The sequence below is a fragment of the Acipenser ruthenus genome, chromosome 5, assembly GCF_902713425.1.
Source record: "Acipenser ruthenus chromosome 5, fAciRut3.2 maternal haplotype, whole genome shotgun sequence".
Taxonomy (NCBI): Eukaryota; Metazoa; Chordata; class Actinopteri; order Acipenseriformes; family Acipenseridae; genus Acipenser; species Acipenser ruthenus.
This window is the reverse complement of record NC_081193.1, coordinates 60,968,533-60,986,846: the sequence shown is the minus strand read 5'-3', so window position 1 is coordinate 60,986,846 and position 18,314 is coordinate 60,968,533. Positions and strand designations below refer to the sequence as shown.

Below are 18,314 nucleotides of genomic sequence, written 5' to 3'. Positions count from 1 at the left end.
TACTTGCAAGCAGAGCGGTGCTAGATATGGAAGGTTATTTTTGGCAGTCAAAGTGAGATTTACTTGTAGTCCGCAGTTTTGAATCCAAGGTATTTCTATAATAAGAAAACCTCGTAGTAGAAGGGAGCATTCCACGAATTAGGGGAGTTGTGTCCATCACAGTTCTTATCAAATAAGTAGCGACTTTCTTTGGGAGAAAACTGATTTCATGCGGTGAATTTGGAGAATTGCTTACAATGGTGTTTCATATTAATCAAAACAAGTCTTGGCAAGAAAACAGGGTGTCTGAATCCTGCTTGTGCAGGCAACTTTTAGAAACAGAGAGAGGTCAGGCATAGTCCGAGAATGGCACAGTTAAATAAGGCTGTTATACTTAACATGTTCATTATAGTTTAAAAATTAAACTAATTGAACTGACCACTGTATGCTTATTCAAAGGCAGTCTTTGTCAAATACTTTAACACATATTTGTATATGAAGTTAAACTGACGCATTGACAACACACTGAAAAGGTAACATAATATGCGGCTAGGAGGGATATATATATATTGACCCACCTTAATATAATCAAATAGAGCTGGTGTTACATATTAAAAACAACTCTCATATATACACATATACTTGTATTATATTATAGCAAGGATTCTGTGAACTTTGGTCCACCTGACTTTTTAGAAAAAGGAGGAGTTGGAAAAAGAGAGTGATAGAATGTATAATTAACTTAAAAATAAGAAATGTCAAGGCCAAGTGATGATTAGATTTACTTGGGACTTCTGATGTATTCAATGGAGGGAAAAACCTAGGTAAAACTCCAGTCAAGTATTGCACGACTTGCTAACTGCAAGTTGTGTGGTCCATGCTCTGAGGATCTCTGAAAAACTGATTGCTGTTTGGTCGTATTCACAAGTCTCTACCTTTTGAAGACAGTTCTTATTTTTCAATATATCCTACACTACACTTCCATATACTGGAAGGTAAGCATATATTTGAATTGAATATCTCTTTCATATTGATGCATTGCTATAAGGTATAGAAATTATGTTTTAGTCTAAAGAGAGTGATATATATATTGAATGTCCTAGAATTTAGCAGGGGGCATTTTTAGCTTTTTGCATTTTATAGCCTAAGAGTTAAAATATAAGATAACCATATCTGTATTACTATATTGAAGTATTAAACCTGTAAAGGCACCAGATCGCCTGGACTGCTTATTACTTGGGATTTACAGTCATCTGCGCAACCAACCAATCCAATTTTTAACATAAGCATTTAATAAACCGAAGGGGCACTACTACTGCCCCGATTCGTTAAAACTTCAAATTAAATGAGTTTGTGTGATTTTCTTGAATATTAAAAAGTTGTCTAGACATATAGCCCACCCAGTGCAAGAACGATCCACTTACAGGAGTCTGAAACATCTTTATGTCCTCCTGAACGTCTCCCCTGAGTTAAAGAGTGTGCTCAGAGCATATACATAAATAAAAAGAGTACGTGCAAAAATTCTGACAGCCCAACTGGCCATCGCCACCAGCCACCATGAGCAGGACCGGGACCTTCAGCTGCCCCTTATCCTCCTGGCATACAGGACAGATGTACAAGAGTCCACGAGCTTGATAGCCCCTCGTTGAGACCCTGTGAAATTGTCAACCGCCTAGGTGAAGTAGTATACAGGGTGAAGCTCCCCCCACATGCCGGCATCTTGTTTTTCACCAGGATCAACTTGCCCCCTACCAAGGTGGCCGTGTATGCCGTGAGTTACAGCCTGCTGCCCGGTACAAACCGGCGATCCCCACGGCCACCCCTTCGCCCTCCCCGAGCAACAGTATATGAGACAGCGCCACCATTACCTGGACCCCCCACTAACCCCTTCACACTCTCCAGCCACAACGATGCCCTCTCCCGAGCAGCAGATCAGGAGACAGTACCGCTGCCCAAGCTTAACATTGCAGCCTCCTTCGCTGGTGGAACTCCCCCGGGATTCATGACCATCCGACTCCTGCAACTGGGTTGAGACCATGTCGGCAGATCTGGTTGCCCCTTCGCTTCAGGATTCAGGTCAGTTCTTCCCGGGCCGGGAAGTGTTTAAGAGGGGGCAGTGTAGCAGCGGGGCAGCTGGACTGAGTTATGGGATTTTGCTGTTTACAATAATGTGTAATGTGTTCTCTGTTTATGCATTGCAGCATGAGTGAATGTGAATCTGTTCACCGGCTGATGCTGGTTTCTCTCTCTCCTTTTTGTGTGAGTGTCAAAATATGGCACAAGGAATCAGGTTGGCGAAGGACAGGTCATATGTCCCATTTTTCAAATACAGCGAGAGATGGGTCAGGGTTGGCGAGAGAGGGGTCATGGTAAATTACACAAAGAGTCATGTTTGGCGAGGGAGGGGTCACACTGTGTGCAAAGAATAATGGGATAAATACAGCTCAGGAGAAATGTTTCTATTAAGAGTCAATGGAGCTGTGTCATATTTTGCAGATTTTTGCTATGTTAAAAAAATGCATCAAATTTTTAAAGTAAATTTCACTTTTGCCCAAGGTCTCTTGAACAAAACAGCGACACTGACAAATTATGACAGTATGTAATTAGAAATACAGAGTAACAGCACAGCCAGCACAGCTATTCTACTATGGTACAGAATTCAGAAGCATAAAGCTGAGGAAAAGCTGTTGATATCTTTGGTTCTGTATTTTATTAAATTGTAAAATAAACAACATATTTGTTACCACTTTTTCAAGAATAAAATAAGCACACACCATACGGATGGGGATGCCTGATTTCAATGACCTGCTTTGTCCCAGTAGCTATATTGTTATGTGTATTGTTAATATTTTTTGATGTTATGTATTCCCAAAGCTATCAATGTTACCCAAATGTTACATAATTAAATGTAGACTTGTCTTTTCAAATCACATGGATTTGATTGACAGATAACTTATGAATATCCAGTTAATATAGCCTTAACTACATACATTTTGTTTTGGCAGGGAGGTATTATCCACCCATGGACTTTCAGGAAGAGCTGGTAATGCCAACCATGGCTCTATTGCCAAACTATCCCTTAATCCTGGGAAAATAAAGTTGCTTCTTGGTTAGAATATTGAAATAAACATTTGAGTTGCAATCATTGTCAATTGATGATTTGTTGATACTTTACTTTTTTACATTTTTAAATAATTACTTTTGTGATGTGACTTTTTTTTTAATGTATTTAGTAAAACAATGATAATTCTGAATATGTGAATTGATACCAGGTGACCCTACATTTGTATCGTGCACATATACTACTTAGTCAAAATACAGTGTAATGTGCATAAATTGAGTAAAAATTAGTAAAACATAATTTTCTTCCTTATTTTGTGTCCCTTGTAGAAACAGTGCAGAGAAAGTTCCCAGGTGTTCCGCAAAAATTTAAGAGCTGCACCCAGAGAAAAGTTAAACGATGAACATAAATTAAAATGCAGAATGATCCAACAAAGGAAGATTGGTAAGGATGATTATAAACATTTACACACAAATATTAGGATGATATTCAATAAATACTACATAATTCTCCCTGGGTAAGGGTCTAGATAGATATATAATTTTAAAAATTGATAAACAATGTCAAGAAAAACTTAATTGGAAAAACATATTTGGTGTTGCAAAATAGTGTAAAATCTTACTGCAATATAAAATTGTAAGTACTTAAAAAAAAAAAACTATGTGGGTCTGGAGGGGTTGCTGGGGGAGGAAAGGAAGGGGGTTATATATGTTGTATAATATATTGTGTTTGTGTTGTGTGATACAAAAATAAAATAAAAAAATGTATGAAAAAAAAAAAGTAAGTAAACCAAAATCTGGATAATATATATTTTAAAAATACCAACCAACAACAACATGCAGCCTGCAGAGACATGTACACGGGTCTCTTGAACACTATTAAAAATGACACATAATAAACAGTTGTTATTGAAGCAAGCATTAACGTTTCATTGTAACATTCTGTTCTGAACAAAAGTAGCGACTATATGTTGAAAATATCACATTAAAAAAAATTAAAATAAAAAAGTAAGTACATTTATTAAGTTAAACTTATATTTGTATATTCCTGTTGCTTGTGTATAATTGTCTACCTGTCTATCAATCTCTATATGTACACCTCTGAATATTATATTTAGATGTCATCAAATTGCAATATATTTTACAAGCATGTTTTTTTGTCTTGCAGAACAATGACCTAAAAACCGAAACAATGATTCGGCCTTGTTAAAGCTGCATTTAAGTGACCCACTTTGGATCTCGACTCATAGTTTAAGAACCCTTAACTTAGGAATGTGTGGCCATTATTTTAAAGTGTTACCATTGTTTTGTTTTTAAAATAACTATAAATTATTTCAATCAATTACATTTTGTAAATTTATATTTTCATTAATAAAATATATTCCTATGTCTATGTTGTCTGTTTTATTTATTACTGTTTAATTAAAATGTGACATACATCTACACCTACAGTATCTACAGTACTGTATATTGATTGTTTTTATGCAGGAGCCCATTTGAAGGACAATTAGATATGGGAAGCAACCCAAGAGGAATGTTATAAGTATTGTTCCTATAGGAAAACATACTTTATAGAAAAAAACTGGACTTTTGTGCAGGAATCCTGCAGTAATTTATGTGCATGAATCCTGCAGGATGTCCTACAGGAAAATGGGTCTGAAAATCCTGTAGAATGTCCTGCAGGATTTCTGAACAAAATTCCCACAGGACTTTTTTGTAAGGGTAATTTAAGTTAAACAGATATTAAAGTTAAACAAAGCTCATTTTCAAAGACGCCGCGCTTGCATTTCTGAAAAAAAAGAAAGCACTACACGCAATACTTAAATAAGATTAAAAAAAAATTACACACTAAATTATAGGAGATATAGGGTGAATAATAATTTAAAAAAATGCACACCATCACACTCATACACAAATTAACGAACACCTTGCAATTGTGTTAAAACATTGTACTTGCTTCTTTTATACGGGATAAAAACCAGCCACTAGTTAATAAATGTAGTATAAGTACATTGCTAAGCACGTTATGGCGATTAATTAATTTTCCCTTACAGCAAAAAAAATTATGCGACATAACCGGAAGTTGGGTGGGAAGATTTGTATACGACACCGGAAGTAATAGCGGAGTGCAAATTCTGAAATTCTGTGTCGCTGTATACAAATATGGCTGCGCCCTGTGAAGTGAAGTGAAGTGAAGTGAAGCGAAGTTATTCACATTTTTGGGTGATTTGGGGATTCATGAAAAACAATATATATGAAATGCCATACGGTCCTCAGAAAAGCAATTAGTTTGCAACTACGTAGATATGGTTTTGTGCGTTTATAATTTACATATACCAAAAAAAGATCACATTTGCGTGTCCGATACTACTGACCTCTTTCACGTGCTTGGAGCTGCAGCATAATTTACACAGAAATTCCAAGGTAAGAAATAAAAACATCCAAATGACCGAGGTTTGAAGGAAAACAAAGCATTTTTGTAAAGACTGCATTCAGTGCTTTGTCGTTTCTTTATTTTTTTTTTTTTCAGAGTGAGACAAATTGACATCAAACTAGTCCCCAAAATTAGTGAGAATGGACATGACTATTTAGAACGAAGATAATAGTAATTTATTTTCAGCTGGTATTAGTCATAGTAAATGAAGGATTACTGTTGAATTTTATGTCATCTAGTTTTGCAGATAAAGTCAGACTTGTTTATTTCTTAAGTTGGAGGTTTAGTAAATGAAAATGTATCAGCGGTCAAACACAAAGGAATACATTATTCCTGTCTTACCTAAGCCACACGAATGTTGCTTTTTAAAGTGTTATAACATGTACTTTGTTTTGAATTAGTTTGAATGTATTCGTGGTTTGTATAGTCTGAGCATGGTGTCTAGTTTAATTTTTGTCGCTACCCAAGTTACAATTAATTTTTTAGAAGAATCGTGGAAGTTTTTTTTGTGACATTAAAACTGTTTTATTTTTTCAGTGAAATACGTTTGCGTTTTAGATTGTGAAGAACGCATTGATCAGCACATCGCACTTAAGCGTGTATCTCCAACAAAGACAATGTCATCCAGAAGCATCCCTCTGTTAAAGACTATATACAACAAAGCAAGACTTTATTCCTTCCAAATCCCCAGTAAAATATGGAAAATGCAGTGCAGATACTTGAGAGTTAATGATGATCTGAAAACAAGGTTTACGTTCCATAACAGCACACATGTGTGTCCACAATTCTGTAAGACTTTGCAGTTAGTCCAGCCTATGAGCACACATGTACAGTCAATAGAGGGGCTGTTTGGAAAGGACTCTCTACAGCAATACTTGAATAAACTGGAGACCGAGTACAAGGATTGCCTAAACAGAATACATGCAGGTGGTACAGAGGATGTGCTGAGACTGTTACGAAGAAGAGTTACTGATTTGGCACCAGTAGTATCACATATTCAACAGCTAAGGTTAAAAGAGCAAGAATTCCAAGATACTGAGACTTTGTTAAAAGGTGAGAATATAGTACAGTCATATTTTTTTTTTCTTTTTTTTTTTTTATAAATTTAGTCGTTGCCAATTAGTTTTTATTATTTTCTCCCCAATTTGAAATGCCCAATTATTTTTAGGCTCAGCTCACCGCTACCACCCCTGCGCTGACTCGGGAGGGGCGAAGATGAACACACGCTGTCCTCCGAAGCATGTGCCGTCAGCTGCCCGCTTCTTTACACACTGCAGACTCACCGTGCAGCCGCCTCAGAGCTACAGCGTCGGAGGACAACGCAGCTCTGGGCAGCTTACAGGCAAGCCCGCAGGCGCCCGGCCAGACTACAGGTGTCGCTGGTGCGCGGTGAGCCGAGGATACCCTGGCCGACCTAATCCTCCCTCCCCCCGGACAACGCTCGGCCAATTGAGCGCCGCCCCCTGGGAGCTCCCGTCCACGGTCGGCTGTGGAATAGCCTGGACTCGAACCGGCAACGTCCACGCTATAGAGCGCATCCTGCACTCTAGCGAGTGCTTTTACTGGATGCGCCACTCGGGAGCCCCCAGTCATATTTATTTAATTAATGCATTTGTCTGTAGCCAGTTGTGATTAAAGTAAAAAAATAATAATGTTTAGGACTGAGCCTTTATCAGTGTGTGGGCAGTACTTTAAAACACCTGTGAATGAGACTATGCTGTGACTGTTAGGCAAAAAATTGATTAATCTAACTAATGTATGTATTGTATACTCATTTGTGTATGTTGGAAACAGGGAATTGCTACTTTATCAGGCTGAACACCCCTACTGTGGTTTTCTTCCCAAACTCCCAACATGGGATTCCAAGTGATATGAAATAAATGAATTGTATATTGCTATACATTCTTTCAGGTACCATAAATCTCAAAGTCTGCATTTGATGAATATATGATCTTTATGTCCTTAGCTTTAATGACCATTCCAAATTGTTTAAGAGACAAACATTGGGGGTAAAGGAATACTCAGGAATAAGAGGCTGACAGATTAGATTTTTTGTTTTATTTTAGGTTGTAAATATATTGCTTTTTAAAGAAGTTACATACTTTATTTACTGTTATACAATTGCATTTTGCTGTTTTCAGATGATGATGCTGATATAAGAGACCTTGCTGAAAGTGAAAGGTGTCTATACAAGGAAGCTATAACTGACTTGAAGCATAAGGTAATATGCAATGAATGAATAATGATAAGATTTTTTAAAAAAAGTAGAAAGAAACGTGCTCTACACTTGCATGTCGACATTCCTTCTGCGGTACACCTTATTACAATACAAGGGTCTTGCATGGGCATACTTCAGGCATTATCTGTCACGTACACCTTCCTATAGCTAATCGTTTCTGTGGTTATGTCACTGTAAACAACACCGGATACATAAACGTGTAGTTGGCTGTGGAAATTGGTCTGTGAGACATTAGGCATTGCTAGTCCCATGATGTTGGCATGTGGATATATTTAAATTGAAAAAAAAAGTGCATCCAGTTCTTGTATAATTCATACATTTCAACTTTATGTAAATTTCTCATTGAAGCACTCAACCATTTCTTTCAGAAAATAAAATCTGAAACTATACTGTGCCACCTGTAGAAACAAAAATAAGCATATTTTATTTATGAATTTCAGATTATTTCTCTCCTGATTCCTTCAGAAGAATCAGATGGCAGTGACCTCATTATGGAAGTTACAGCTGGAGTGGGAGGACAGGAGGCAATGCTGTTCACAGCAGAAATGTTTGATATGTATCAGAACTTTGCATCCTTTAGGAGTTGGAGGTTTGAAATTCTGGAATATTTTCCAAGTGAAATCGGTGAGTATTATGAAATCATCTTAAACCTTTTTTTTATTTTGTAAAGTTATTTCAGTACTATAAAGCATACAGTTAGGAGAGCTTATGTGTTCTTGTAAAGTCACCTTGAACTGCTCATATTTCATAAACTTTTCATAAGACTTCATATTTTGAATGTTATTAAATCTTTTGGCAAAATAAAAGGATACCCTTCACTTTAACTTCTGACACAGTACTGGATATCAGATGCTTTAAGATATGGGCATCATATTCGGTAAACAACTGGATTTTATGATTCTCCAGTTCAGGCTTAATTGTGGTTATCGTACAAGAAAAATGCATCCTTTTGTGACTCGCTTATGTACCTCATGCTGTTACTAGACCTCAGTTTGTCTTTTATGAAAACTATGACCAATGTTCCAGAAACCTTTACATTGATCTCCAACCACATATGATTGCTACATATATGCTGAACATGTGACTTTTGGATCATTCCGTGTCAGATTAACCAAAATGTTACATAAATGTCACCATATAGCTCAGATTTTCATGAACTCAGTACATAGTTAGAGAATGCTACGTTATGTTAATGTTTAGCTCTTAACTGAGATAAGACAGGTCATAACTGTCATAATGTTTAACTCTTTGCTGAGATGACAGGTCATAACTTGGGGGTTTTCTTATTATTCATCGTGAGGGTCACTTCGATCGCTGTCACTTAACCGTTTATTACGCTCAAGCTCCTCCTCATCTTCCTCAACTTCAATGTAAATTACAGTTCCCTGTGTCTTCTTGCACTCTATTGACAGTAGCTGTTTTCCAGATTTGCACGGTTCCCCTTCTTTGAAACAATGAATCTGGTCGTCTTCACTTCCGTCCAGAGCTGTAGTGTGTCCACAAGCCTTGAATGACTTTTTCACATGCTCCATGTTTAACTTCTATTATATCATTATTCACAACTTGGCGTTTAAATGAGACCTGGCGTTTATATACGATACTTCCTAGTAGCCCTGGCGCCTATTTGAGACCACCGATTATTTGAGACCTGGCAATTATTGGAAGTTTTACAGTGTATATACTGTATATATATATGCATAGATTAAAATGTATCAATAAATATACAATATAAATGTGAATATTTCCATTAATATGTGCCAACTTGCTATGTATTATTAGTGCTGTTCACAGATTATGCTCATTGTAAATACATACCACCGAGTGGGCTCATCCATGTAGGGCAGGAGTGCACAACCTTATTTTTGTGAGGGCCAGATCACGAAAAAGACAACTGGCCAAGGGCCAAAATGCATGTTGTAAAATGCAATTCCTATATATATATATATATATATATATATATATATATATATATATATATATATATATATATATTAGATATAATTATTTAACACCAGTTTTAAGCTCTGGTACTTGCATTCACTCTGGGGTGCAGTCCAATTAATCAGTGGGAGTGACACACATTCATTGCACAATAAGCACACTGGCTTTGCGTTCGGTACAGTTGGTAAAATAATTAAAAGTATTTATTTTCCACTCATTGTTGAATCTACAATTTTCACTCTGAGTACGTAGTATTATTAAGGAGTTAATGATAAATTAGAAATAAGTTATAAAACTAAAGGTTTCACCTCAACCACCATTTCGTTTCCTTGTGTTGAGCGGATGACGGAGTAACAGTTTTGCGATTATACTTAAATATGTTAATACATAAATTCAAGTAAGTTTATTTTAATTGGGGGGGGGGGGGGGGGGGGGGGTTGACGATCGTGTTTTTTTCAGGTACTTTTCACTTTTCTGTATTTACAACTCTCAAATTATTCCACAGAATAGAACTCACAGAACAGCCAGTTGCTTTTTTAAACAACTTGAATCACACAGCACACAGGCCGCGCTGCAGCAGAGACAGACAGTCCATCACCGTAACGCCGACACAACCACCTGTTTTCTCCTTATCCAATGATCCAAATAAACATGCAAAAATGTTTGATACAAGCGTCATTGCTGGGCTTCTGGGTAGTGTTGTTTTCAAAGCAATCCATTATTTTTTATAGGAGAATAACAGCAGTAAAAGACTGTTTGCACAGTTTTTTTTTTTTAAAGGTGCATTTGCAAAGCAGAATTCCATTCCCAAAATGCCAATTCCTTTACCAATGCCCAATTCCACGATTGTGGCCCCAGATACAGATCAATATGATCGCTGCAAATTGTAGAATTTGTGTTCTCTTGGAAAGCAGGATTATGAATACGTACAAGTAGCCTCCGCTGCAGCTTAATCTCCTAAAATGATGAACACTTATATATAATTTTTTTTTTCTGTGAGACCCAGTGGAGTTTATATAGTAAAATATACTGGGCCAGAGATAGTGGAGAAAATGTGAAGCTTTTCTTAACCCTGTTGTCTCTTACAGGTCAAGAAGCCCTACATCATAGGGAATATTTTAAACAAAAAAAGTCATGACGATAAACAATCTGTTAAAATACTTTTTTTTTTTAAGCATTTTCAAGCATTTTTATCAAGAAATTGCTTTCTTTCCCCAAATTGGAACTAGACTATGCCTGAAAATCTCATGAATAGAGAAGATCCCAAAAGATCCTGAACAAAGCTAGACCCCTATTAGGACTCTGTTGTGTGTAAATCTCAACTTGATACCATGTGTGCGATTTTTATTTATTTATTTTTTCCACAACTTCTGGGAGGCAGAAATGGAATGATAACCCCAGTTGTGACATGCCGTATCTCGGAAACTATTTTGAATTAAGAGCTAAAACTTCCTATTTCTTCATAACTTAGCATTATCTAACTATGTACCAAGTTTCATGAAAATCGGAGACTTGTGATGACATAGCTGATTGCGTTGACACGGAATGACCCTTTTTGGTTTCTGGATAACTGGGATATTGGCTTCAAATTTGGTGAAAAACTGTTTTCCCAGTCAAGCTTAATTACACGTATCATATAATTAACTGATGTATATAGTACCTATTATCATGAGCAGATACTAACAAAACTTTTACTTTAGCAATTAAGTATTTTTTCAAGCAAGTTGGTAAATGCTCAATTAACCAATAACAAATAGGTGTAAAGTATGTCAAATTTAGCTTTCTTCTCTGCTATTAAAGGAGGATTACGTCATGCTACTGCCAGCATAAGTGGTCCAGCAAGCTACAAACACATGAAATACGAGGGAGGAGTGCATCGTGTTCAGAGAGTTCCAAAAACTGAAAAGCAGGGACGCACTCATACCAGTACAATGACGGTAGCAATATTACCCCTGCCAACTGAGGTAAGAACTCTGCCATATATTTATCTTATTTTTTAGTTTAACAAAACCTATTTGAAATTTGTGGGGGCTTTTTTGTAATATTTACATTTTGGGTGGTATTCCTTTTTCTTGTGCAAAAAAAAAAAAGTCAAATTAAATTAAACCAGATGTTAGATTTTGTTTTCACTCATCTAGCAGGTACATAAATGTGAATGTATTTCATGAAGGTATGAAACAGAGACTAACAGAAGTAGATTGGAGTAAAATAGAGAAAACATCCACAGAAAAAGGATGGCTGTTTTTCAAAAATGTAGTACTAGAGGCGCAAAACAATTACATCCCAAAAGTAGACAAATCTAAATCTAAAACAAAATGGCCAAAATGGTTTAATAGATCAATTAAAAAAAATATTCAGTGAAAAAAGGCACTTTACAGAGCGTTTAAAAGAGAACAAAAACAAAGTACACAGAAAGATTACTTGGAACTGCAAACACAAGTCAAAAAGGAAGGCCAAGAGAGAGAGATAGAAATCAATATTGCTAAGGGGACTGTGACAGGGCAGACAGAAGCAGGAAGGAAGAACTCTGACACCAGGCACTGCAGTTTGGAAAGAAAGAGGCGGTTGGCCGCTGTTTTATTTAAATGCAAAAATAAATCAAATATTTTAACAAAAAGAAACTGTGCTCACAGAGCAAAATAAATAGTTAAACAAAAACAAATCACAAACACAAAATAAATGAAACAATACAGGTCAGGCTGGGCAGATTGCCTTCACTGTTCCTATGTCTATTCGTTTTAGTTTTTGCTCTCGCTCTCGCTCTCTACGCTCCTCTCGTACACCAACCCCGAGTGCCGAGAGCTGCAGGCTTTTATATTCAGGTGACCATCTCCCGATTAGCAACAAAATTAATCACTTAATTCGGGAGATGGCCACCTTCTGCACGAGCTTTCTAATTACTGTGTGGATGGGGCTTCCCATCCACGCTACTCAATACAAAAACAAACACATTCGGCTACGCCGTCATCTATAAATACAATAATAAACAATAACAAAACACGCGGCGCTTCGCCGTCTTCTATACATAATAAATACATCATCATAATAATAATAATAATAATAATAATAATAATAATAATAATACTACAAAACAAATACAAAATAATACAGGGGCGGAGGGGGACCCCGTTCTAAAAATAGTGCAGCGACCCCAGGAGAAGCAGAGCCTCCGGCGACCCCAGGCGAAGCAGGACCCTCGGCGACCCCAGGCGATGCGGAGCAGCAGGCAGCCCCAGGCGATGCAGAGCAGTAGGCAGCCCCAGGCGACCCAGGCGTGGCATCCCCGAGCGGAACGGGCATGGCATCCCCCGGGCGGCGCGAGACTGGCATCCCCCGGGCGGCGCGAGGCTGGCATCCCCGGGCGATGCACGACAGGACGGCAGCGGTCCCTCAGGAGGCAACGGCGGCAGCGGAACCTCAGGAGGGGAGCCAGGACCAGCGGTGGTGCTGGGGTTGGCCCTCTTCTCAGCCGCGGTGACCCGGCCGTTTTCCCCCTTGCTCTTTTTAGCAGCCTGTGCAAGGGCAGCGACGGACCGCCAGGCTTCTGTTCGGGTCCGTCCTGTCATGAAGGGAGAGGCAGCTCCTGCTCCTCTCCCTCAGGTGGTGGTGGTGGAGGCAGAGGCAGCTCCTGCTGCTCTGCTCCTGGCGAAGGCGGCAGGGGCTCCTCCCCTTCTGGCTGCGAAGGCGGCAGGGGCTCCTCCCCTTCTGGCTGCGAAGGAGAAACCAGCAGGCATGCTTCCTCTGCTGGTGGCGGCGATGGAGGCGGAACCATCAGGCATGCTCCCTCTGCTGGTGGCAGCGATGGAGGCGGAACCAGCAGGCATGCTCCCTCTGCTGGTGGCAGCGATGGATGTGGTGGAGGCGGGACCAGCAGGCACTCTCCCTCTGCTGATGGGACTGGGTGCCGCAAGCGCCCCTCTGGTAGGGGGGGGGCAGTTGAGTGGGGTATGCCCCCGCTCCCCGCAGATGGGGCACCAGCAGGACACCTCTACAGTACAGAGGAAGGCCTCCCAGCTGATCTCCTCTGTTGGCTGTGGTGGGGCCAGCAGACACTTTTCCCCTGCGGGTGCCGGCTTGGGCTGCGGATGTTCGGGCTCCTCCCTCTTGGGTGCTGGCTGGGTCTGGTCTCTCATCCTGAATCACTCTGCCGCATCCCCCACCAGGCCCTGGTTCCAGGCCTTCTCGTACTGGGGATCACCGTAGGGACAGTCCTCCTTGTCATGCCCGAACTCGCCGCAGGCGTCGCACATGGGGGCCCCTTCAGCCCTCCATTGTTCCTGCTCAGCCGCCCAGTCCAAACTGGCTGGGGCCCCGCGACCACCACCTCTTGCACAGCTGTTCCAGCTGCTGCTGTTGCGGCTGCTGCCGCTTCTGCTGCTTTCTGCAGCTCTTCCTCGTTCCTCTCATCCTTCCTCTTCCTCCCATCTTCCTTCCTCACTCTCCTGTCTACACAAGTAATACTAAAAAAAAAAAAACGAAAAAAAACTGCAGTATCTCTCTTCTGCCTGAGTCCAGGAGGCGCTGGTGATCCCACGCTGGACACCACGTGTGACAGGGTGGCTGGGCGGTGACGTCAGACAGAAGCAGGAAGGAAGAACTCTGACACCAGGCACTGCAGTTTGGAAAGAAAGAGGTGGTTGGCCGCTGTTTTATTTAAATGCAAAAATAAATCAAATATTTTAACAAAAAGAAACTGTGCTCACAGAGCAAAATAAATAGTTAAACAAAAACAAATCACGAACACAAAATAAATGAAACAATACAGGTCAGGCTGGGCACATTGCCTTCACTGTTCCTATGTCTATTCGTTTTAGTTTTTGCTCTCGCTCTCACTCTCTACGCTCCTCTCGTACACCAACCCCGAGTGCCGAGAGCTGCAGGCTTTTATATTCAGGTGACCATCTCCCGATTAGCAACTTTGTCTTTGTCTATGATTTTGCCATTTGTGTCTCTTAGACATTTAACCTCCTCTTTGAATGTTCTCTTGCTGTTATAATATTGGAAAAACATTTTGGAATTGGTTTTAGTCCCTGTAGCAGGGCGGTAGTAAGCCCTGCTGATTTAAATGAATGTATTTATTTTTAGAACGGGGTCCCCCTCCGCCCCTGTATTATTTTGTATTTGTTTTGTATTATTATTATTATTATTATTATTATTACGATTATGATGATTTACTTATTATGTATAGAAGACGGCGAAGCGCCGCAGATTTTGTTATTGTTTATTATTGTATTTATAGATGACGACGTAGCCAAATGTTTGTTTGTTTTTGTATTGAGTAGCGTGTAATTAGAAAGCTTGTGCAGAAGGTGGCCATCTCCCAAATTAATTAAGCGATTAATCAAGCATTCAAAATCCTAAAAGGTATCAACCCAGTGTCAACCCAGGGGACTTTTCTCACCTGAAAAAAGAAACAAGGACGAGGGGTCACAAATGGAGATTAGATAAAGGGGCATTCAGAACAGAAAATAGGAGTAATGTTGTTGAAGCTGACACCCTGGGATCCTTCAAGAAGCTGCTTGATGAGATTCTGGGATCAATAAGCTACTAACAACCAAACGAGCAAGATGGGCTGAATGGCCTCCTCTCGTTTGTAAACTTTCTAATGTTATTTTATAAGGTTTATCTGAGAAAAAACCTGTTCTAATTCTGCAGTACTGTGTGGCAAAGCTTGCTGTGCTTGGCACTTACTTGGTTGAAGAACATGTGTTAATTTCAGCACAATATTGTTAATTAGCATTCTTCTTTTGTTACTTTTCACTGCCATCACATAAGGTGTATGTATATGTCATTCGAGCTGATGGGGAAAGCCGCGAAGCAGTACAAAATATACCATACTTTATTTTGATTCAAAATCACTGACATTTATTGTTATTTGGGGGTCTCTAAATTATATAACATCCGTATCATATCTTTATGTAAATATTTGATATATGTATGCTTGTACAAAATATTCACAATGGCAATACCTGCAAACTGAAATCTGTAATTCCTATTAATTCCTATTAAGCTGCTGTTTTTATTGTATGTTCAGTAGCTACTCTGTGATTTGCTCTCGCTTAGGTGAAAATGCTAATGAGGGCTCTCCCCAAATGTATGGATGATACCAGGCAGTAGCGCAGCCATAAAAACTCAGGGGAAAATATGGCACCAAAATAACTTCACATGGCAAAGTCTGATTGTGCACACTTAGCACCCTGTAATCGCTTGCTAACAACATTTGCCTTCACATTAGTGCCTTGCCCTGTGATTAAAAATGGGCCCCAAGATTCCCAAATAATGGTAATGAAGACATTAAAATATACCCAATGCCCACTGAAACTCTATATATTATATATTGCTGAGAAAATAATGTGATGCTTTTTTTATCAGATTAATTTCACCATTCATTTAAAAGACTTGCGGATTGAAACAAAGCGAGCAAGTGGGGCCGGTGGCCAGCATGTCAACACCACTGACAGTGCAGTGCGGATTTTACACATTCCAACAGGTAATTAAACAGAGTTACTTTGCAGTAGCAGTTCTTCAAAATTAGTTTAAAAAAAATAATCATACTTAAAATTGCTACCTAGTGCATAGAGCATAGATAAGAATGTTTTTATTTTAATTATGGTGTGTATATTGTATCTAATCTAGGTTGAATGAGAGTGGTTTAATAAAATAGTTGTAGTTGCGAGAAATAGCCGCACGGTTTTGTGTTTTTTTTGTTTTTTGTTTTAAACACCATTTGAATGTAGCCTCAGCACTGCAATCAACTTACGTATCAGAATGGCTTGATATCATCTGGTCTCTAGGAAACTATCTGGAATCTCAGGCCCCTGACCAGTAGTGGTCCTTAAAGATCTAGTCCCAGCCAGCTTTCCTCTGTAATTCCACAGGAGTGCACAGGCCCAGACAACACTTCCTGTGGGCCCCCAGCTAAGATCAGTAAATTGGTGCAAGCAGGATTCTAGTATTGTGAAGGGTAAAACTGAGAGGGAATGTTTTGGCAATCAAAACACACAGCTTGTTTTAATCCAAATAAGTCAATGCTCCTATTAAAGGTCACTATTTCACATTTTCAGGTGTGGTATCTGAGTGTCAGCAGGGGAGATCTCAGCTGAAAAACAAAGAAAAAGCAATGCAAGTGTTGCGTGCAAAACTCTACAGCATGAAACTTGAAGAAGAAACAAGTAAAAGATACAATGCTCGAAAGGTCCAAGTAGGTATTACAAATATATTTAAACTTGAAAAAAAAAAAAAAGGTCAATTACATACAGAGTAATCGGAGCACCGTACAGGAAGTGTGTTGCTTTGTGCACTGTTTATTAACAAATTGAACTTTTCTCCTCCAATAGACTAAAACTAAAAGCAGCTCCATATTCAGTATGTTTTTCAAATTTAAATGAACTGCATATTAAAAGTTAAAAAAAATTATAAAGGAGGCAGTAAAAAGGATACTCATTGCCTCACCAGCAGCCAAATTGTTAAATATATCTGCTCAGAATACTTGCTGCAGCCACTGGAATGTAAGCTTTCCAAGTGATTAACTGATACCTTAGCAAAATTGTCAGTTATTTATTTTTATTTTTTTTCTTTCTATGAAAGTCATCATATATATAGGTTTTAAGATCAAAATTCTGAAAATATTAAAACAAGTGGTTTAATTTGGATAGATATGATTCTAACTGAAATCACATAAAAGCTTAATCACTGATGTGACTCTACTGTTTTGGTATTTTAATCCACAATACCAATCATCTTAAACATAATGGTGTTTTATAAATACAATCTTACATGCATTGCAGTGAGGTGTTTCATCACACTTTCTGACCTGAAGTCCTTGTTCTTTTGACAGATTGGAACCAAAGGAAGATCAGAGAAGATCAGAACATACAATTTTCCCCAGGACAGGGTTACTGACCACAGAATAAGTGAAACTGTTCACGATATTAAGGGATTTATGATGGGTGAAGAGCTCCTTGACCATATGATTCAGTCATTGAAAGAATATGAAGAAAATGAGACTCTTTTGGATATTCTTGAGGAAAACATGCAGATTGATGGAAATATGTAGTTAAATAAAAATATATATGTATACACTTGTATATTGTATTTTTAAAATGTCTATTTAATGAAAGGTTGGATTTTGAGAAACTAATGGATGTAGGGAGCTTTGGATACTTAACATGCTGTTGTATGAAACCAAAAAAATTACGTTTTGTGCATGAAGTATTTATCATCACTTAACTGAGCAAAACACAATATCAATTAAAGTACAAAATCAAAGCACATTTCTAGTAATACAAAGGATAAAAGGTAATAAGTTTATGCCAAATCTACTTCCAAGTTTTCTAAATAACCTCAATACCTGTGGACCAATGTGGAAAAGAAGACTAGTGTTGTACTTTGATAGAAATTTATAAACTTATTCAAAACTTAAGAATTGAAGTAAAACAAGAGGGAGGGCTGTGTAAATGGTACTGACAGCACTCCAGATAAGGTTTTGGGTCTGGGAGTAACTTGCACTCTAACACTGAGAGCGTAAAATGTATTTTCAGGGGGAAAAATGCAACGTTACCTTGAAGTCATGAATAATCTCGATAAATACTGTACAATCTTTAATGGTAATGGGGTTGGCATTAAAAAATATCCTTCCATTTTAACTGCAGTTACTTTGAA

At 38.6% G+C, this 18,314-nt stretch overlaps 1 protein-coding gene and 1 long non-coding RNA gene across 6 annotated transcripts; both read left to right on the top strand.

Annotated features, from left to right (window-relative positions):
* LOC131737151 (uncharacterized) lies at positions 1 to 4,430 on the top strand. Of its 2 annotated transcripts, none has more exons than XR_009328722.1 (3): positions 1 to 974; positions 1,882 to 3,484; positions 4,208 to 4,430. It is a non-coding gene; the product is annotated as an uncharacterized LOC131737151 (long non-coding RNA). The 2 variants fall into 2 exon arrangements; XR_009328723.1 differs by having other exon boundaries at positions 1,714 to 3,484.
* A 747-nt stretch (positions 4,431 to 5,177) lies between these two features.
* mtrf1l (mitochondrial translational release factor 1-like) lies at positions 5,178 to 17,740 on the top strand. Of its 4 annotated transcripts, none has more exons than XM_034003905.3 (8): positions 5,178 to 5,463; positions 6,011 to 6,526; positions 7,615 to 7,694; positions 8,153 to 8,336; positions 11,454 to 11,617; positions 16,026 to 16,143; positions 16,718 to 16,858; positions 17,491 to 17,740. In XM_034003905.3, the coding sequence occupies exons 2-8, from the start codon at positions 6,091 to 6,093 to the stop codon at positions 17,553 to 17,555; spliced, it is 1,188 nt and encodes a 395-aa protein (XP_033859796.2). In that variant the 5' UTR covers positions 5,178 to 5,463; positions 6,011 to 6,090; the 3' UTR covers positions 17,556 to 17,740. The 4 variants fall into 4 exon arrangements, with proteins under 4 accessions (XP_033859796.2, XP_033859795.2, XP_058880333.1 ...); XM_034003904.3 differs by having other exon boundaries at positions 5,179 to 5,463; positions 16,718 to 16,854; XM_059024350.1 differs by lacking the exon at positions 6,011 to 6,526 and having other exon boundaries at positions 5,182 to 5,463; positions 8,178 to 8,336; positions 16,718 to 16,854.
* Positions 17,741 to 18,314: the final 574 nt, after the last annotated feature.